The sequence below is a fragment of the Mesoplodon bidens genome (genome assembly GCF_964165515.1).
Source record: "Mesoplodon bidens genome assembly, chromosome: 7".
Lineage (NCBI taxonomy): Eukaryota > Metazoa > Chordata > Mammalia > Artiodactyla > Ziphiidae > Mesoplodon > Mesoplodon bidens.
In genome coordinates this window covers 113,596,123-113,617,435 of record NC_138164.1, presented here as the reverse complement: position 1 = coordinate 113,617,435, position 21,313 = coordinate 113,596,123, and the positions used below count along the sequence as shown (strand labels likewise).

Genomic DNA, 21,313 nt, shown 5'->3' with positions numbered 1-21,313 from the left:
GCCTGGGAGCCGGAGAGGAGACCCCTGATGATGCTCAGCCCCTAGTGGCAAAGGCGCTGTCTCCCCCCTCCCCGCCGAGCTCCGAGTAAGGCTGAGTTGAGGCACGTTGAATGGATGGATCTTCTTCCTGATGCAGAAGGCGGGCGGGACGTCCTCGCAGGCGGGAACTCTGAGGGCTGCTCTACTTTTCCCGGTTCTTTTCCACCACAGGCAGGTGGCCCAGATTGTCCTTCCTCTCTGTGAGTCAGCTGCCTTGCCATCTGTCACCTCGGGACCAGAGGCGGTCACACAACCTGGCTCTTGCAGGCGTCGCAGCTCTGGGCTCCTGGGGTGTTTGGGGATCAGTGATAGCCATCCAGAGGGAGCATCCGGCGCTCAGGGTGGATTTTCCCATCTGTGCACGCCGATCTGTAGCTGGCTGGGTGGGGAAAAGGAAGTGGGGAGGGACAGGAAGGCTGCCGGGCAGGGCTGCCTGGTGGTGCCAGAGTTTTACTGGGACACCTGTTTCCCAGGATGCTGTGACCTCCGTCTGTGGCTTCAACTTGGTCAGGGAAAGCTGGGGTCAAGGAGGCCAGAGAGGGGTCATCCCTGGGGACAGGAGAGCATGAGGACTGTGGCTTATCAACTCTCTGTGTCTCTGAGCCCAGGCGAGCACCTGGGAAAGGTCACATGCCTGCCCTCTGCTCCATGTGGTTTAGGGAGAGCTCTGGGCTTCGCGGTCGGGCAGGCAGATCTGACGGTCAATCCTTCTCCTCACCTGACTAGCATAAATTAGGGTGTAAACTGAGCATGTCCCCTGTGTAGACAGGGGTTCCTGTGGCCAGGTCATCACCATGAGCGAACAAGTAAAAAGCATGGCAAAATACAGCATAGTCACGCTTCCATGAATTCTTACAAGCATAAAGCAAACCATACGTTATCTATCAGGGGTGCCGACGTGGGTAAAGCACAGCACAAAAGGAACATGGGGGGTTCGCGTTAAACCCCGAAAGTGAATGGTCACATCATATTCTAGAATTTTCCCTGCAAGCCTGTTTCACACCTAAAGTGAGAACTTCTTCCTTGCAGGAAGCTCAAGCTCCCTGTGTGGGCTCCCAGGTCACGGCATCTGTAGTTTGAAAGGAGAACCATAGTTGGGGACCCTACCCTTCACGGCCATGAATTTGTGACATGAGTGGCCCCCCTCCCGAGACTCAGATGTGGCTCCCTGACTCGGGAACCTTCCCCAAGTAGTATTAATATTCCTCTTCCCCGTGGCGGGTTGTCCTCTTGGGAGACACCAGCCGGCCGTGAATGCTTTTCTTGTCTTTCTGACCAGGAGGCTCTGGAGCATCACCCCTGAGTCCCTGCCCACGTTCATCCACGTGCCTGGGTTTTTTCTAAAGACCCCACCGTGGGAGGAGAGCTCAGCATGACTCCTCCAGATTATGAGCGATAAGAACGTGCTCTCGGGCTTCCCTGGTGGCGCAGTGGTTGAGAGTCCGCCTGCCGATGCAGGGGACACGGGTTCGTGCCCCGGTCCAGGAAGATCCCACATGCCGCGGAGCGGCTAGCCCTGTGAGCCATGGCCGCTGAGCCTGCGCGTCTGGAGCCTGTGCTCCGCAACGGGAGAGGCCACAACAGTGAGAGGCCCGCGTACCGCAAAAAAAAAAAAAAAAAGAACGTGCTCTCTTCTCTCTAGAAAGAGTCACCTGGGTCACCCATCAACCGTCACAATGACATGGGAATGTCGTCATGGAAAACCACTTTACACGTTTCTCTGGGAACCTGTGCTTCTCTGTGTGTGTGTGTGTGTCTCTCTGTCTCTCTCTGTGTCTCTCTGTCTCTCTTATATCCCACCGTTGGGCCCCGTTAACTTAGGTGTCCATGCTCACTGTCAGGCAGGGAAGTTGGCCTAGAAACGCACATGCTTTGTGATGTAGTCACATAAAACAGGAAGGAATTAAAGTCCCACTTGTGAAATGTCACCAGGGCAGCTGGGCGTGGGCTGCCTGCACCGCGATAATGAAGGCTTTCTCCAGTAGGTTCTGGGTGTTTCCTCACGTGGTGTGGCTGGCGCTCACGGTGAGACTGATAAAATGGCAGAGACCCAGGGCCTGTCTTGATTGCTGCCTCCACTGGAGGTTTTGTTGTTGTTTTTTTTTTTTTTTTGGCGGTACGCGGGCCTCTCACTGTTGTGTCCTCTCCCGTTGCGGAGCACAGGCTCCGGACACACAGGCTCAGTGGCCATGGCTCACGGGCGACATGTGGGATCCTCCCGGACCGGGGCACGAACCCATGTCCACTGCATCGGCAGGCGGACTCTCAACCACTGCGCCACCAGGGAAGCCCAATTGGAGGTTTTTTTAAATTGAAACGTGCACATAAAATTTACCATCTTACCCATTTTTACGTGTGCGGTTCAGTGGCATTAAGTACATTCATGTTGTCGTGCGACCATCCCCACCGTCCACCCCCATCTTCCTCATCTTCCTAAACTGACACTCTGTCCCCATTAAAGGCAGACTCCCCCTCCCCCTCCCCCTCCCCCAGCCCCTGGCCCCCACCACCCTGCTTATGAATGCAGTACACCAGGTACCTGCCCTAAGTGGAATCGCTCATTATCTGTCCTTCTGTGACGGTCTTCCTTTATTTAGCCTAACATCCTCAAATTTCATTCATGTTGTCACCTGTGCCAGAATTTCCTCCCTTTTTAAGGCTGAATAATATTCCATTGTGCGGATGGACCACACTTTGGGTATCCGTTCATCCATCAGTGGAGACTTGGGTCGTTTCCACCTTTTGAGAATAACGCTGCTTTGCACGTGGGTGTGCAAATATCTGTTTGAGACCATGCTTCCACTTCTCTGGGGTACCTACCCAGAAGTAGAACTGCCAGAATTACCTGAGTCTTTTAAGCACCAATGCTGCCTCCCGGGCCTTTTCACATCTCCAGGCCTGTCTAGAATCAGGAGCTCCAATGTGACTGCTCGGGGCTCAGCGTTTGTTATGAACAGATGGGCCGAGGGTCTGGAGTGTGCCCTGCTCGGTCTCAGGCCGTGACCCTCCCTCTCTGTCTCTGCCCCCCTCTCACCTGCAGTCCGGCTTTCCTGCCAGGCGCCAACCAGGATGCGCTCTCGGCCTTCGAGTACCCGGGGCCCAAGCGGAAGCTGTACAGCGCGGTCCCCGGGAGGCTCTTCGTTGTCGTCAAGCCATACCAGCCCCAGGTCGATGGTGAGATCCCCCTTCACCGTGGTGACAGGGTCAAAGGTCAGTGTCCATTCTGCTTCCAGGGCGGGGTCAGGCTGGGGCCCCTCAGCCTCAGTTTATCCCCGTTGGGGTGACGGTGTCCAGGGCATTGCTTCCGCGGGGCCCCCTGTGGAAAATACGGAGCCCTGGGCGGGCAGAACGGGGATTAGAGTGATGCTCATGGCCGCAGCGACTCTAATGTCCATTAGGAAGGGTAGCATGTGAATATCTGGGACGGGAGAGTCCACTGCAGAAAAAAGCAGGGGAGGGGCAGGCGAGGGTGTCGATAGGCAGCTCTTTTTCATCTGGAAAACCTCCCAGGGCCTCAGGAGGAGGTGGGAGGTGGAGCTGGGATGGGGCCGAGCACAGGTCGGACTCAGACGCGTCTCGGGGCTCAAGGAGGGGCATCCAGGTGGATGGTTCAGCCTGGGGGCCTGCAACATTCCAAGGAAGGAGATCCACTGGGTTATAGGGAAGGATGCCCAAAGCAGAACCCTGGGAAATGTGGGTGAAAAGCCTTGAGGGCCGCCATGCATGCCAGGAGTTAGACCAGGGGCAGTACCAGCGATGGGAGCCAGCGACGGTTTCTGAGCAGGAAGATGAGGTGTATGAGGCCCTTAGGGAAGATGGGTTTAGTGCAGGCACGTGCATGAGGTTGTCAGTGGCTGTAGAGGTTCCCTGTGGTGCTGGAGGCCACACGAGGAGGGTAGAGAAGTGACAGGTGTGGGCTGCAGGCCACGTGGGGGCAGCTGAGCTCACCAGGTGGAGCAGGAAAGGGCACACCATGCCTGGCCCTGTCGCTGCAGGGCAGCTTTCGGAAGAGGCATGGTAGGGGCAAGAAAGTATGCCCCTTAGGGGTCAGTCGGTCAGGTTCAAAGCCATCTGGCCCTGAGCCGGTGATGACCTGCGTCTTCCTCCGTGCCGTGCCGTAATCTGGCCAACATCCCCTGGGTTTTACAAGTTTCCGAGGACAGCTGGAGACCCATTCTCTCTTTCAACTCCTTCTTGGAAGTCCAGCTGCATGGAAACTTGACCATCTGGTGGCACCAGCATGTCCCAGGGGCTCTGTTTATTTTATTCCCATCATTTTTTGTTTAACCTTAGGTCGTTTCTATTGGTCTATTTTCAGGTTCACTTGCTCCTTCCTTTGAAATGTCCCCTTCACTGTTAAGTCCGTCTTGTGAATTTTTTAATTTCAGAAATGACACGTTTAAATTCTAGGGTTTCCACGTGTATTTTTTAATACTTTCTCTCTATCTGCCAAGACTTCCTATTGCTCTGTCGAGATTTTCACTCTTTGGATGTGCATTGCTGTTTTACAGCATCATGGATGGGTGTCATTGTCCCTCTAAAATCCCCGTCTGTAGTCCCACCATGAGGGTCATTTTGGGGTCAGGCTCACGTGGTTTTCTCTCCTCTGGAGGATGGGCCCCATCCTCTTGGGTCTTTGCATGTCCGGTAATCTTCTGTTGCGTTTTGGACATCAGGGTGTTAAGTTGTGGAGATTATGGCTTCAGTTCATTCTTTCTTTCTTTTTGGAGGGTTGCCTGGGTGACAGCTCAGGCCCCGACTTGAGCGGAGCTGCTCTGCATCTTTTCAGAGAGGCAGTTGCCCTGAGTTGGCCCCCCCTCCCGGGCTGTTTTCCTTGTGAGGACACCCCGACTCTCTTCAGGGTGCCTGGTTTCCTGGCTCCATCCTTCTGGTTCTTCAGGCCACTCAGAACGCAGGTTTTTCCTCATGTGCCCCTCCTCTGCCAGCCCTGCCGTGGGGACCATACTTAGTCCAGGCTACCAGCCGTGGAGAAGGGGCTTCCCTATCCAGCTCCCCTCTCCCCTCTCCCCCTGGGCAAGCACGCATCCCACCAGGCCCGTCTACTTCTGTCCGCGTTCTGTACCTTTTTGCATCATATTCAGGGTGTACAGCTGCCTTCTGGGGTGGGGTCCAGTGGGGTCTTTGAGCATCATACCCATAAGTCCCTGATTGTCCCTATGTAGTTTAACACAGTATTTTCGTTAACTTTTAAATTATAAACATTCAAATTATAAATATAAGCACTCACATGACCTGCAATTTGGAATTTTAATACCAAAGAGCACCGGGTCTTGCTGCCCAGCCTAGCTCTGAAATCTGCTGAGCCCACACCCCTGGGCTTTCGTCCCCCATGTGTCCATCCATCCACCTTGCTGTCACCCCCAGGCCCGTGGCGGGCTTCAGGCTGGGCTGGGAAGGGCCTGGGGAGCCTTCCCGGTGACCCAGTGACTGGTCACTTCATACCTGGGGGCTGTGTGTCCTTGTCCACACATCAGAGATGATAACAGAGGAGATACAGGTGGAGACTTGTCAGCACCTGCTGTTTACCAGGCACACTGCTTGGGGACGTCACACGTTTTTCCTTGTAAACCTCATAGCCACTGTGGGCCGAAGGTGTCAGATCCCATTGTGTGAGTCAGCACGGGCTGCTGTAACAAGGCTCCCCAGACTGGGCAGTTTAAACCTCGGAATTTAACTGTCTCCAGTCCTGGAGGCTGGAATCCCAGATCCAGGTGTGGGCAGGGCTGGTCCTCCTGAGGCCTCCCTCCTCGGCATGTAGACGGCGGTCTCCTCCCTGTGTTCTCATGGGGTCGTCCCTCTGTGTGTGTCTGTGTGCTTTTCTCCTCTTCTTATAAGGACACCAGTCCTGTGGGATTAGGACCCACCCTAGTGACCTCATTTTACCATCATCACCTCTTTAAAGATCCCCATCTTCAAACACAGCCACATTCTGAGGTTCTGGGGGTCAGGACTGCCACATAGGGGTTTGGAGAGGACACCGTCCAGTGCACACAGGGGCTCAGCTCAGGTCGTGGCGAGGAGGAACTCCATGGCTGCCTCAGTGCCCTGACTGTGCTGTGAGACTGGGCAGCCTTTCCTTACATGGTCTCTGGGCTGCTGAAGGACTGGGCGCCGCCCAGATGGAATTTGGACTCCATTTTAACTCTTAAAGACCCCATCTCCAAGCACAGTCACAATCTCAGCTGCTGGGGGTCAGGACTCCAACAGAGGAATATCGGGGACAGGATCCAGCCCATAAAAGACCCCTGTCTAAGTTATATGGTAACTTGGGGCAAGGCTCCCACAGCTGCCTACCTGGGGATGGGGATCCTGGTCTAGTTTGTCTGGACTGCGAGCGCAGCCCCCTTTGTCTCTCTGAGTCGCTCACCCCTGCAGTCGGCTTGGTGCCAGCGTCACTTGGCTGTGCCCAAGTGTGTGGCCTTGACATTGCCTGGAGAGACGAGAGGCAGATGCACGGTCCCCACCACGAGTTTCTACGTGGACCCTTGGCGGTCAGCCAGGCCTCTCCGGTAGCTGGACAGCACCCGGGCAGGTCCCTGTGCCCCACTCGCCATCCAGGGCAGCGCTCCGAGATGCCCCTCTCACATCTGGGTTCCGTTGGGCTGCCATGGTGTACCTCCCCATCATCTGGGCTGCACTGAGTGTAAGGGCCAGCACTGATTTTTGGAGAAAATGGTTCAAGCGATTATGATCGTGGTGGTCCTCAGGGAGGTTGCCTGTCTGTTCCCTTTAGGCCATTTCTTCAAATTATTAGGCAAAGACTTCTAAAGCTGAGGTACTCTGTGCTGTTGACCTTCAAAACTCATGGGTCCAGGTGTCCTTTATCTGGCCTTTAAGATTAAGATGACGGATGGAAGGAGGCATTTCTGTGACCATGATCTCTTCTCCGCAGTTCTGGCGCCTGGGGGTCCTGAGTAATTTACAGAAGGTTAAGATGTGCAGAGATTATACTGACCTCCCACTGCACAGATACACTCTGAGGGAGCCAGGGCTTTGGGGTGGAGGTGCGCCCCCAGCCCAGCATCACAGGCCTAAGGGACAGAGACCCTCCCTTACCTCACCCCTGAGAGCCTGACCCTTACAAACAAAATATTTGTCCAAGCAGTGCCTGGGCAGCACTTGGGACCTCGTGTCTTTGGGTTTGCATTGCTCACCCACGCTCGGCATTGGTCCAGTTTAAAAATGAATACGCTTCATCCCCCCAGTGGGCGTCTGTGAGGCCCTCTGTGCACCCAGCACTGAGCCAAGGAAGGGGGAAACCCAGCGCCCTCATCCCTGCACACAGGGCAGCTGTGTCTGTCCCACGACCCTTGACTTTGCGTTTTCACTGTGCAGTGGCCCCCTGCTGCTTATGGCACTAACATAATCCTCAGGTTCTTCATTAATAAGCCAGCCAGAAGCCCGGTACTGCCCGTGGGGCATCGGCCAGCCTGCCCTTGCACTTCAAGTCCAGGTAGTATCTTGTAGCTGCCAGGCAGGCTGCTTCCCTGTCTCCTGCTGTGAATTCTCTTTTCTCAAGCTAATTTCAAAGATCCTGTGGGCCTGGACTCTTGGCCTCTCCTTCCCCAGCTCCAGAGGGGCCGACACGACCTCATGGTTGCTTCTCTTCATCAGGGTGGCCTGTCCCCCGACTTTGACACCTGAAATAACTGATGGTGGGGACTCGGAGGTCCCACTCTCCCGTCTCAGCTGGGACCCGAGAGACGGGACACAGTGGCCACATGCCGAGTGCTGTGAGATACAAGGACGCCAGGACGCCCGGCGCTTGCATCCTCTCCCCCAAGCCTAACGGGCAGAGGGGACCTGGGGGCTCAGAGGCTCTGCAGTGCCCCCTCCGAGGGACACTTTGCCAGGCCCCTGGTCTACGACTGAAGGAGGCATGGTCAGCCAGCAAATGGACCAGAGCCACCGGCCCCTCCTCCCTGCGTCCGCAACCCACACCCTCCAAGCCCCGCCCACTAACCCCTCCCCCTTTCCCTGTCTCTAGTTCTGAGCATCGGCGAAGGGGGCTTCTGGGAAGGCAGCGCCCGCGGCCACATCGGATGGTTCCCAGCTGAGTGTGTGGAGGAGGTCCAGTGCAAGCCCAAGGACAGCCAGGCAGGTAAGGCGGACCCCACCCTCGTCCGTTCACCTCTGTCCGGCCTGGGGTCGGCGTCGTTGCTGACTTAGAGCGCGCGGCAGGTACGGGCAGGTGTGCGGTTACCGAGAAAGGCTGAGTTTCGGACCGAGGGCTTCTCTGATCCTCCGAGCGGTGGACGCCATCCCACTGGGCTTTGCCCAAACCAGAAATCGGTTGCAGGGCAGCCTGGAAGCTTTGAGTTAAAACGCTCGTCTATGCGTGTGCCAGGAAACTTGGAGCGTGCGTTCTAGCCGTCGGAAAAGGGCTTTGCGGGGAGAGTAAATGATTGAAACTGCTTTATTGATCTCTCACGCCAACATCATAAACAGGCAGCTTCGCGTTTCCCCACCGGCCCCTGCCGTGCCCTCCCTGAGGACTCGAGGTTTGCTGTCTCAGTGAAAACTGCTCGAAACAGGCCTGTGCTCGAAACAGGTCTGAGGCACATCACTGCAGCACCTCGCAGAACTCCCAGACACAGCCCCTGCTGACGATCGTCCTGAAAGCGATTGCCAAAAGATTGGATTGATTGAAATGGTAGGAGGAAACCACTTATATAAAACGGTATTGAGAAACAAATAGGAGAGGTGGAGACACACAAAGCACTAGGTTCTTCTAAGAGCCTGGTCTACGCATGCCCTGCTGGCTTCTGGTAGAATCCCAGACCCATGGTGCATCTGTCAGAAGTGGCCACGTTCGCTTTGTGGCCGATGGCTTTGCTGCATCCTTGGGCAGTCTCATCACGGTGCCAGTTGGGCTGTGTTCCTTTCCGGAACCTCTAGGGAACAGTTCATTCCTTTGCCTTTTCCAGGTTCTGGAGGTCACAGCATCCCTTGGCTGGGGGCCCCTCCTCTGTCCTCAAACCCTGCAGTTGTGGGCCAGGTCTCAGGCCGCATCTCTCTGACCCTCCCTTTTGCCTCCTCTTTCTCCAGTTTTTAGGTCTAATGTAGTCAGATCGGCCCCACCTGGAGGACCCAGGTCAGGCTAAACTGATTAGAAAGCTTAATTCCCTCTTGCCTTGTAAGGTCATGTACTCACAGGCACGGGGGATTCGAACATGGGCGTCTTTTGGGGGGGACCATCCTCTGTCTACTAAGGATGGTAAATATGAACACGGTAACTCTACTTATGATATGGATTACTGGCCAGAGGAGGGAGGCACCGCTGTGATCCGGGGTGGAGTGGGGTGGAGGGAGAGAACAGTGCAAAGGAGATGGGATTTGAGCTGGATTTTAGGGCGGGGGAGAGTCCAGAGTGGTTCCTGTTGGGTTCTGTTTGCCTTGGGCTTTCTGAGATCGTGACTTAACATCGTCTTTTATAAAGGTATGGTTTACGTGCGGTAAAAAATGCACAGGTTATAGAAGAGTTCAGTGCATTTTGACAAACGTCTACTCCTGTGTCTCCAACTGCAGTTAAGAGGTGAAACCTGTCCATCACCCCAGAAAGGTCTCTCAGGCCGCTTTCCAGTCACCCACCTCCCAGCAGGAGGCAACCACGGTTCTGATTTTGTTACCGAACCAAAGTTGGGTTCATTCACCCGACGTGCAGCCAAGCCAATCTACTAATACCAGGTTGTGGTGAAGGAAGAAGGCAGTGTTTATTGCACGTGTCCGATGTGAGGCCGGCAAGGAGAATGGGCAGCTTATGTTTAAAAGCCCCAAACGCCCTGAAGGCTCTCAGGGAAGGGTTTTGAAAGATAGTCTGAGGGAGAGACTCATGGGGTGTGTGATGGGCTCGTGCACAATTCGCTGACTGATTGGTGGTGAGGTAACAGGATGATGTTTCAGCAATCTCCATCAACAACTTTCTGGTGCCGTTCAGTCTGGGGTCTACGTGCTGGTTGTCAGCATGCAATTAACTTCCTCCACCTGGTGGGCATTTTAGTATCTGCAAAACAACTCAGGGACATGACTCAGGATATAATCTATAGCACCTGAGGAGGAACTAAAGGTCCTTGACTTTGTTTTACGGCTAAACTATTATTATTTCGTCTTGCTTGACTGTCTTGGTGTTGTATTTCTCTGATTACATTTGCTCTTTGGAACTCGGGGAGGGCCTGGGAAGCTAAAGCTTTTCTACAAACAAGAGGCAAGCTACACGAGGGGTGGGGGTTGTGGGGGGTTCTGTCTCCAGGAAGTCCCCACAGGGTCCTGCTCGGTTTCAGTTTGTCACCAGAGATCAGTTTAGCCTGCTGTTGAATTTCAGAGCTGGAACCTACAGCACATACTCCTGAGCCCGGTGTCTTTCACACAGCGGGATGCTATTGTTGGGCTGTAGATCAGTGCTCTGTATATTTTTGCTGCCGAAGAAGAGTGTTTGGCTGTATATTTATACCCCAGTATGTTTATTCATGCTCCTGGTGATGGATGTTTAGATTGCTTCTCAGTCTGGGCTCGCCACTTAGGCTGCTCTGAACATTTTTGTGCGAGTCTTTCTCCAGCCGTGTTTTCCTTTCTCTTGGAGAAACACCGAGGTGCGTAACTACTGGGTCACAAGGTAGGAGTGTGTTTAATTTTATAAGAAACTGCCAAACAGTTGTCCAAGCTGCTGTGCCTTCTTGTACTCCCATCCCCCAGTGTGTGTGCATTCCAGTGGCTCCACTTCTCAGTGACATTTGGTAACAACAGTCTGTTTAATTTCAGCCATTCTTAATGGGTGTGGAGAATATCTTACTGCGGGTATAATTTGCACTTTTCTGATGACTACTGTCATTAAACACCTTTTCGTGTGCTCTCTTACCTTATGTATAGCTTCTCTTGAGAACTATTGGTTCAAGTCTTTTGTCCATTTTTAACTGGGATGTTTTTTTCCATCACTGGCTTGTAGGAGTCGTTTACAGAGTCTACTTATCAGTACTTGGTTAGATGTATGTTGCACATATTTTTCCCAGCCTGTGACTTAGCCTTTTCATTTCTGTGTCTTTTAACAAGGTTTTTAAATTTTTTAAATGAAGTCCAATTTCTCCATTCTTTGCTTTCACAATTAGCACTTTTTATAGCGCCTGTTTTTTTTTTAATGTTGAAAGCTGTGTTGAATATACATAGAATCCAGAAGATGGCAGAAAATATTTTTTAAATATTTCCATGCAGCAAGCTCCTTCCATACAGAGTTGGCTGGCTTGAGCCCTTAGACGCTTTCTCTTTAGTGTAGGACCACTTTTATAGACTGTAAGGTGGACAATTAGCTGGCAGATCTCACTCACGTGCACTAAATGACAGGTGAATGATTCTAGGAAGGACCAGCAGGATGGAGAAACCTACGCGGGGCACTTTATGCCTGTGAGTGGGACCAGCTGATTTCTCGCCGCCTGATGACAAAGATCAGAGGCCAAGGGTGGCCAAGGGTACCCAAGAGCAGACTGAAACGGTGGCCCATGATCGTTGGCTGATTCGTTGATAATAAGCTCCACTCGGTTCCATGAAGAGCGTGGTGGTTATTTATTTAACAAGTGATGCACTTGCTCATTTAACCTCGGTTCTGATTTCTTAGGACCATGTGTGTTTCCAACAGGCATTCCTCCGTGGAAAGCCTCATCCGGCCTGTGGAATAAGCAGGGCCGGAAGTAAGCCCGTGATTTACACACAAGCCCCCACATCTCAGCACCAGGCTGGGCCGTGAGCTGTTTCTTTGAAACTTCACACGCTCTGTGCTCTGTCCTAGCGCCACATCCGGGCAGCCTCCCTACGGAGCGCCCGGCGTGGGTTCCTGGAGTCGCACCACCACTGATTCATCCTGGTGCCCGTCCTCCCGGAGTGATGGGGATGCAGGGCCGGCCCAGGCTCCTTCTCAGTTCCGCTGCCTCCCAGCTGGCACGGGTGACTCAACGGCTCTGCATAGGTTTCTTCACCTGGGAAGGACATCAAGGTGATGTGTGCACAGGGTCAGGGGGAAGGAGCCTAGTTGTAGGATTTTTTGTTTCTGTGCAGGAGAGACGGAGGTGAGTCTCTCTCTCTTTGCGTGCATCAGCCCAGAGAATTAACAGCAAGGTGCCCCGGGTGACGATGTTACTGTGTGTGTGTGGAGGGTGGAAATTTGGAGGAAATGGACAGTTAATTATGTACACGCCCCTCCCGCACACGCATTGCACGTTTATCATTGTATCTACAGAGCCGGTGCCCCGATGACAGTGGTGCACTACCAGCCGCCTCGATGCTCTCTGAGGGCACGTGGTACCTGGACAGCAGCAGTGGGTCCTTATCCTGCTTGCTTGTCCCACTACCCCCCAACCCTGTGGGTCTTGGTCTAACAGCCCCTCCCCCCTGCATTCCAGAGGCGGCCAAGGTGACCACAGAGAGGACTGGCCTGCTCTGAGTTCCATGAGGCCGCCCTCCTCCGCCAGAGCTGCGGGGAGGAGTGAAGAGCTGATAGGAAATAGCAATTCCATCTAGTCGCCCTTGGCATTGTGAGGTGCTCAGGTCTTCATACCAGTTCTGTGTCTACATGAAAGTTGTCCCGGCCCACCCCCCTGCCCCGCTACTGCAAACACCTGCACAGTCTCGCTCACCCTCAGGAGGGGGCTGGGGCCATGGTACAGACCTCTGCTCCGGGTCCTTCTCCACAGCACGGTGGGATGCCCAGCCCGTTGGGGGCCCCTCTGCTGAGAGCGAGATCCCTGCTCTTTGAGCCCCACCCAGAATCCAAACGGTCCCTGAAGCTCAGGCGGCTGTTTGAGCGTTTGTTTCCTCACTCCCAGCAAACGGGAATCCAGCTCATCTTTGGTTTCAGTTGCCGTGACCTGATGGGAACGATGCCCAAGGCCACGGCTGGCCTTCACCTTCAGCACAGAGTGCCCCGTGTGACCCAGACCCAAGTGATCCCACCCCCGGAAGGTGTTGAGTGAAGGCCAGGGACCCCTGCCACCCCCAAGCCAGGGGGGCTGCTCTGGGCCGCCTTCTGGAGCCTCCCCCACTGGACACCCCAAGGCCCACCAGAGACCTCCCATTACCCCACCACAGGGTTCACCCCAAAACTCTCAGTTGCCATCTTCAGGCCGCCTCAAGCTTGGGGGCGGGATGGTGAGCAGACATAGGGCCCAGCAGCCCCGGCCCAGGTCCTCCCAGGAGTCTGTCCTGGCATGGAAGCCCCCTCCGGCGGCAGCACGCCCTGAGGTCCTCCCTTCCAGCCCATCAGGCCCGCAGCCTGGGTCCAGCCCGGGGGCTCAAGGGCTACGCCGGGGTCTGGGCTGGGCTGGACAGAGGTATCCTGCACGCCCGGAGGCTTTATTCTCTGGCCGGCTCACCTCTCAGGCTGGCCCCTGGGAACCCTGGGTCCAGCAGAGAGAGAGAGGGGTTGGGAGAGAGGGAAATTGGGTCTCCCCTGCCTCCTCTGCAGATGTCCCAGGACTGGCCCTGATTAGGTTGACTTGGGTCATATGTAGAACCATTCTCTGCTGCTGGGGGATGGGTGTGCTCGTGTGGCTTGACGGGCCTGGGCAGGGCTGCGGGAGGAGGGCAATGCCAAGGCCGGTCTGGTGCTTGACCAGCAGAGGAGGGGGGCTGGGCTCCTGCGGGCCACGACTGCGGCCTCCCCTTCAGCTGGGAGGCCAGAGTGTCTGGGCTCTTTGACCAGGGGCGGAGGCCACTGCTGTGACCCGCCTTCACCCTGGGAGACAAGGTAGGCGTGGGAGCTGTTACCGCACCTCCGGGCAGCGCTGGTTGGAGCCACGGGGCAGCGGCCAGTGCGGTCCCCGCTATGCAACAGGCGTCCCGGTAATCACGGTGCGTGTGAACGGTCTGCGACGTATCACAGTGGGCACGATCGGTTCCAAAATGGAATGTTTTCGTTATCTTTAGAACATTTCAAAATACAGGGCAAATGCCTCTATTAGCACAACTGTAACTTAAAATATTAATAAGAGACAAAAGAGCCGGCTTCCAAAGGAGTTACACGCTGTTCCCTAACGGAACATAAAATCAATATGGGGACTCATTGTCCTGGCTGCTGATGATTGTGTTTTTGTTAAACAACCGCAGCAGAAGCGTACAGCCTCCCCGCTTCTTTCTTTTACGCCGTTTTATTAAACTACACTTGGAGCCTCGCCGCCTTGGTGTGTGCGCTGTTCTCTCCAGGCAGCTGCTCTGTGTTTTAAATACCCGTTTCCACGCTCGGGCTTGCCCCCAAAATAGAAATCTGCCAGGTCTCTCTGCTTCCGTCAGGAGGATTCAGCCCTTGACGTCACTCTGGGACCCAGGCCCTCTCCCCTTCCCCGCAGCAGCGATGACCTGCCCCTGGTTACCATGGCAACCTGTTGATGCTGGTACCAGCCCCGCCCTCCTTCCCCACGGCCCCTCCTGACGCTACAGGTTGTGGTCTGCAGCTCTGTCCCCAGTCGCCTTGCACAGTGGTAGTCACTACGGGCCAGTGTTCTGGGGGCGGGGGGGGCGAGTGTCACCGAGATTCTCATGGGGGTGGGGGACACTCTTAACTCCCACCCTGGGTCACCTGTGTGGATGGCAGTGGGCAGGAAAGGGCTGCCATGACAAAATACCACAGACCGGGGGCTTAAACAACAGATATTTATCCCCCAGAGTCCTGGAGGCTGGAATCCGAGATCCAGGTATGGGCAGGGCTGGTCCTCCTGAGGCCTCTCTCCTCGGCGTGTAGACGGCCGTCTTCTCCCCGTGTCCTAACGTGGCCTTCATTTGTGCTGGCACATTTCTGGTGTCTCTCCCTCTTCTTGTAAGGACACCCGTTCTATTGGATGAGGGTCCACACTTATGACCTCATTTAACTCTGATCAGCTCCCTAAAAACCGTATTTCCAAATACAGTCATAGTGGGGGTTAGGGCATCACCACACGGACCTGGGGATACAGTTCAGTCTGTGACGGTGGTGAAAAGTGGTAGCCACGTGCCGTGCCCTGCTCCACGTGGGACTTTGCAGACGCCTCCCCCCGCCCTCCTGTCACACAGTCCCATCCCCAGTGGGCCCGTTCTTCTGTCTGAGTCGAGGGCAGTGACTGTGCTCTCTGTCCCGAGACTGTTCCCTGCCCAGGCTGCACGCTGACCCACCAGCATTTGGAAGCCTCTCGGGGTCAGCCCCAGGGCTGTCCTCTGCTCTGGGGCAGATTTCATCAGTACACTGGGTGCAAGCCAAGGGGATGGAGGAGAGGGCCTGTACGTTAGTTTGTAAATACGGTTTGTAAGGTCAGTTGACCAAGGTGTATTGTCCTCTGTGAGGGCAAAGAACCAGGAGGATACAACCGGTTCACATCGGTGTTCCCCATACTGGACGTGGGGCCTGAAATGGAGCAGGTGCTGAGAAAGTACTTCTGGGATGGATGAGTGGATGGGTGAGTGGACAGATGGGTGAAGGTTTGGGTGGACGGATGGATGGACAGATGGACGGATGGATGGACTGATGGAGAGATGGAGGGATGAGTGGATGAATGAATGGGTGGATGGATGGACGGACAGATGGATGGATGAAGAGATGGGTGGATGGACAGATGGACAGACGGACAGGTAGATGGGTGGACCGTGCCTGAGGGTGGTGTCAATACCCATTCTCCCTCTCACACACAGCTCACCCCAATTCCGTTCATGGAGCCTCTCCCACTTTAAACCTCCCCAGCTCTACTGGATGAGATCTCTTTAAAACCATTGTGTTTGTGGACAGCAGGGAAGGCAGTGGGCTACTATGATACCTAAGAAAAGACCAGCATCGTTGACATCCCAGGCCAGGGTGTCTTCGGGTCTGGCTGCTGGAGGTTGTTCAGGGAGCAGTCCCTTCAACTGACCCAGAGGCACAGTGGCCTCCGTCTCTGCCTGTCCTACCCCCTGCAAATACAGGGAACTGGACCTGCACCCCACCCCGCAGAGCTGGCAGAGTGGCGCTGGGGTTAGGGCATCCTGCTGGAGCAGTCGACTGCCCCATCCCCCTTGTCTGTGTCATGAGTGACTTGGCCTCTTGGGGGCCCCAGAAGACGGGTGTTGTCATGCCCTGCAAGAGGTGGGATGAATGAGCTGCTCCCAGTATGTGCAGGTGGCCACTGACCTGCCATCTGTCATTCTAGTGAGGACAGACCCGCGGCCTCTCCCTGGGCACCCAGTTTAGGGATGGTTAGCCAGGCCAGGAGCCCCCCCTCTAGCTGGGACACAGACAGGACCCAAGGGCTACCCCCCAGAGTGAGCCGTGGCTCATTTTGGAGGACGGAAGCATCATATGGTGCTCTGTTATTGAGTTAAGATGTTGTTTCTGGCTCCTCTGAAATAGACGATAGGAAACAGATCCGGGGATAATGAATAAACATTGGCTTATGGGGGCTGCATGCTGGGAAAGATGAACTCTCACGTTGGCAGATTAAATGTAAGACATGCATATGTAAAGGAGATGTGTAAGGGCCAGCCTCCTGCTTCAACAAATCATACAGCCAAGGAAAGCATCTGGGAGGACGCTCTGAATATCCCCTGTCCCCAGCCGGGCAGGGTCTGTGGGCTTGGGGGCACCAGGAGGGGGAGGAGCCCGGGTTCCTGGAGGACCTGGCACCAGGGAGACAGGGCAGGAAGTGGCAGCCTGGGCACCATCCACAGACGTAAATCAAGAGTTAGCACTCGTGTTCAGCAAATGCAGCTTCCAGAAGCTTCCAAGTGGTTAAACAAGGGACTTCCCTGGTGGTCCAGTGGTTAGGACTCTGCACTTCCACTGCAGGGGACATGGGTTCAATCCCTGGTCGGGGAACGAGGATCCCACATGCCATGCGGCGCAGCAGAAAAAAAAAGTGGTTAATCAAATCAGGTGTAAGATCAGTGCTGGGCGTTCAAACCTTTTCTGCCTCATTTTACTTCCCTCTACGATATGAAGGACTTCAGACATGGCACCCACCTTTCTATCTCCTTAAACTGAGATGAACTTCTCCAACCATAAGACTTACCCTTTTAAAGTGTAGAATTCCGTGGTTTTTAGTCTAGTCTCAAGGTTATGCAAACATCACCACTATCTAATTCCAGAACATTTTCATCACCCCAGAAAGAAACCTGTCCCATTAGCAATCACTCCCCATCCCCCACTTCCCCCAGCCCCTAGCAGTCACTCATCTACTTTCTGTCTCCACGGATTTGCCCATCCTGGACGTTTCCTATAAATGGAAGGCTACTATATGCAGTCTTTGGTGACTGACTTGCTTTAGCGTAATGTTTTCAAGGTTCATCCATATCGCAGCAGGTGTCAGAATTTCATTTCTTTTTCAGGCTGGATAATATTTCCTTGTAAATGTAGACCACGTTTTGTTGATCCATTCATCAGTTGATGGACATTTGGGTTTCTGCTTTTTGGCTTTTGAGTTAGTACTGCTGTGAATATTCGTGTAAAAGTTTCGGTTTGAACACTTGTTTTCAGTTCTTTTGGGGCACACCTAGGAGTGGAATTGCTGGGTCACGTGGTAACTCTGTTTCACCTTTTGAGGAACTGCCACACTGCTTTCCATTTTCCTTTCCCTCCAGTGGTATATGAGAGTTCTGATTTCTCCCTGTCCTTGCCAACACCTATTTCTGGTTTTTTTGGTTATAGCCATCCTAGTGGGTGTGAGGTGGTATCTCATTGTGGTTTCGATCTGCACTTCCCTGATGACCAGTCATGTTGAGCATCTTTTTTGGGGTTTTTTTGCGGTACGCGGGCCTCTCACCGCTGTGGCCTCTCCCGTTGCGGAGCACAGGCTCCAGACGCGCAGGCTCAGCGGCCATGGCTCACGGGCCCAGCCGCTCCGCGGCATGTGGGATCTTCCCGGACCGGGGCACGAACCCGTGTCCCCTGCATTGGCCGGTGGACTCCCAACCACTGCGCCACCAGGGAAGCCTGTTGAGCATCTTTTTATGTGCTTATTGGCTGTTTGCGTATAATCTTTGGAGAGGCATTCGCTTTTTAAATTAACATGTTATCATACTCGTCGTGTCTGGTCCTGCAGTGAATTTGGAAAACATAGAAAGGTATAAAGAAGAAAACAAAAATCACTCATAATCCTACCCCACATTGATAATCCCCACCCTAAATTTTGGTCCTTTTTTGAGTAAAAATGCATATTAAACAAAATTGAATGCATCCTTTTAAATTATGGATCCTACTTTTTCTCTTTCCCAAGTGGCAAAGGACATGGTGTCATGGATTGAAAACAGTCTTCCGAAACACCATTTCCGGAAGCCGTTGTGGTTGAGCCATTGATGGACAATGTCCATCACTGATGTCGTTGATGTGACACTGACATGACACTGGCTATCCAGCTATCCGCTTTGCTATTGAAAGTACCACTTCAGCGAGCAGCCTCACAATTTTTTTTTTTTTGGCTGCATTGGGTCTTCGTTGCTGAGCGCGGGCTTTCTCTAGTTGCGCTGAGCAGGGGCTACTCTTCGTTGCAGTGCACGGGCTTCTCGTTGCGGTGGCTTCTCTTGTTGCGGAACACGGGCTCTAGGCGCGTAGGCTTCAGTAGTTGCAGCACACGGGCTTCAGGAATTGTGGCTTGCAGGCTCTAGAGCGCAGGATCAGTAGTTGTGGCGCACCGGCTTAGTTGCTCCACGGCATGTGGGATCTTCCCGGACCAGGGCTCGAACCCGTGTCCCCTGCATTGGCAGGTGGATTCTTAACCACTGCGCCACCAGGGAAGTCCCACAATGTAAAAGCTCTGTGTCCATGACCTCAGGATGCGTCGCCTTTAATCAACTTGCCCTGGTACATTGCCCAGCGTGAAGCCACCTCTTCTCTGTCTTCAGCCCTAGAACTGCACTGACGTCCGGGACAGACATCTGACTGTATCCCATCTATTTCCTTCAGGGAGTCCCCAAGGGTCCTCTTGGGGTGCAGCTCTCTGCAGCTCCCTGAAGATAGGACCTGCCCACAGCCGTTGGGGCAGGGGAATTGGGGACATAGAATACACCTTTTCTCAAGTCAGCAGGGACTGGCTCCACGGGCAGGCGAGACACGCCGCTGCACAGGCCCTCGCCTCTTTAACGCTCCCAAGTCGCCATCCTGGAATTCTTCATCGTTTTTGCACACCCTCCCCACCCCAGCCCCATTTTCATTTTGCATTGGGTCCCTAAACTTTCCTAGAGGCTCTGCTGACTTGGATATGCCACCATCTGCCTCCACCTGGTGCCCGAGGGCATGCGTTTTGTGCTCAGACTCAGAGATCTTCACCCTCTAGAGGGCTGCCATTTTTAAACAAAGGCGCCTTGTTTTGAAAACACCCAGGGTTTCCTAATTCCTGATGGCACGGACTGCGGCGCATTGGGAGTTCTTCCTGCAGCTCAGCTGAGGTTGGGATTTGGCCGCAGGGAGTATGTATTATTGATGCACATTCCAACCTCCCCCTGCCCAAGGATAGGGCTCTAAACTCGGGTCAGCAGTGGCCGTGCTGACCACAGTGGGCCAGGCTGACCTGCACCGTGGACCACCTGCTAGGATGGGCGTGGAGCGGTAGCCAGGCTGCAAAAGCCTGTTGCGACTAGACACAGGCTCCGGTGCCCCCCTGCAGCGGGAGCCCCGGCTCCAGGTTGTCTCTGCTAGAGATTTGTGTTGAGAAATCATTGCCGAATGAATGCAGCCAGATCCCCCAGGAACGTGCGTGGTCCAACGCTGCACAGCTGTTGAGTGTGGCGAATGTGCCCCAGCGGCCCCTGCTTATTTAGCCGAGATGCAAATATGACCTTCACCTGAATCCAGAAGGTTCTCAGTCTGCCCTCCATGTGTGCAGAGGAGCCGCCCCTGGGCTTCTCCGTGGAGCCCCCACCCCGGGCTGAGCACCTTCCTTTGTCAGGTGCCCAGGAAGCCAGCTGCCCTTGCATCTTTAGCACCAGGCAGTGGGGAGTGCGGCCCCAGAGCGCGCCCCAGCCTCCGTGTCTGAACAGTGCCCTCTGCCCGTGGGGCTGCCCGCAACCCTCCCTCCCCTCCTTTCAGGACCAGTGGCGGGTCCCCCGAGCCTGTTAACCCCTGGGGTGCGGTGTGGGGAGGAGGGACTGAAGTCGGAGCAGGGAGGACTCCTTGGGAGCCTTTTACTAAGGAGAGGGAAGGCCCACCTTCTGATTAGTGCTAAGAAAACTGACACCAAGGTCACTTTCCTTGTCACCGCAGTGCTTCTGGTTTGCAAATGGTTACAACTTCTCAAAGTGCTGGTTCTTTTTCCCAGATGTCTTCTGTGGGATACAGAGGGCCCATTTTACAGAGGAAGGACCCTACAGGTTAAGTAACTTCCTGGCAGTCATGCTGGGACCCGGGCTCACTGGCCTTCTCAGCACGATGACGTCCATCCAAATGGGTCTTTTAGGGCCAGCAGTGGGGGACAGGGAGGGGTTGTCAAATAATTTAGCTGGACAGCTAATCAGGACAGTACCTGACCATGACCTTGATGGGCTCCGGAAGTTCCCATCCAAGCAGATTGGTAGCCATGTTAGCAGTCGCCCTGAGGGCCTCCCCAAGACTGCCTTGTGTTCCTAGATTTTATTATTGGAGCAGGGGCTGGGCTGGTGGCTCTGTTTCCTGGAAGGACACCCGAGTAAAGGACAGGAGAGAAGGCCAAGCTCTGATCCCACATGGGGGATACTGGAGTAGAAACTAGAACTTACTCTCTCCCCTAGACCAGAGCTTTATCTGACCTGATCCCCCGCTGCACGGTGCCCATGAGAGACAGGGGCCCAGGTCGTGCCACCCACCTGCTGTGACATGCCACCCAGAGGTCACACCCTCACAGTGGTCCCCTTGTGACCCGCGTCGGGGTGGGAAATGGGGGCAGCCTCGTGCCTGCAGCCTCCCGGGTCTGCGGGATGCCATGTGTGTCGGAGCCTCTCCCACTGGCACAGATCAGAGCATTGGGGGCAGGGGTCACAGACCTCACTGAGGGTCAGTGAGAGCTGCACACACACACGTACACACGCACACCTGCATGGTGCACCATACGTGTGCACACGTGCTCACATGTGTAAGCATACACACAGTGCCGTGGACTCTTCCAGAGGCTCAAGGAGCCCCCGCCAAGGGCCCCGGCTGCGCGGTGTGTCCCTTGAACACCCACTCAGGTAAACGTGCAGCTCCCGCTGGCTTCAGGGCCGAGCTGTCCTTGAGCCCTGGCACAGAGACAGAAGCCCGGCAATGATCTGACCCACTTCTTATTCCTGAAGCTCCCGGCTTTTCTTGTGGACGCTCCTAGAAGGAGTC

General features: G+C 54.6%; 1 protein-coding gene across 8 annotated transcripts in view; it reads left to right on the top strand.

The window, feature by feature from the left end:
• Window positions 1-21,313, top strand: part of SHANK2 (SH3 and multiple ankyrin repeat domains 2) — a 546,752-nt gene that overhangs the window by 269,468 nt on the left and 255,971 nt on the right. For all 8 annotated transcript variants that reach the window (XM_081238599.1, XM_081238604.1, XM_081238603.1 and 5 more), the window contains 2 exons: window positions 3,080-3,249; window positions 8,048-8,161. In XM_081238599.1, the coding sequence (XP_081094725.1) occupies window positions 3,080-3,249; window positions 8,048-8,161 (284 nt within the window). The remainder of the gene's footprint in view (window positions 1-3,079; window positions 3,250-8,047; window positions 8,162-21,313) is intronic.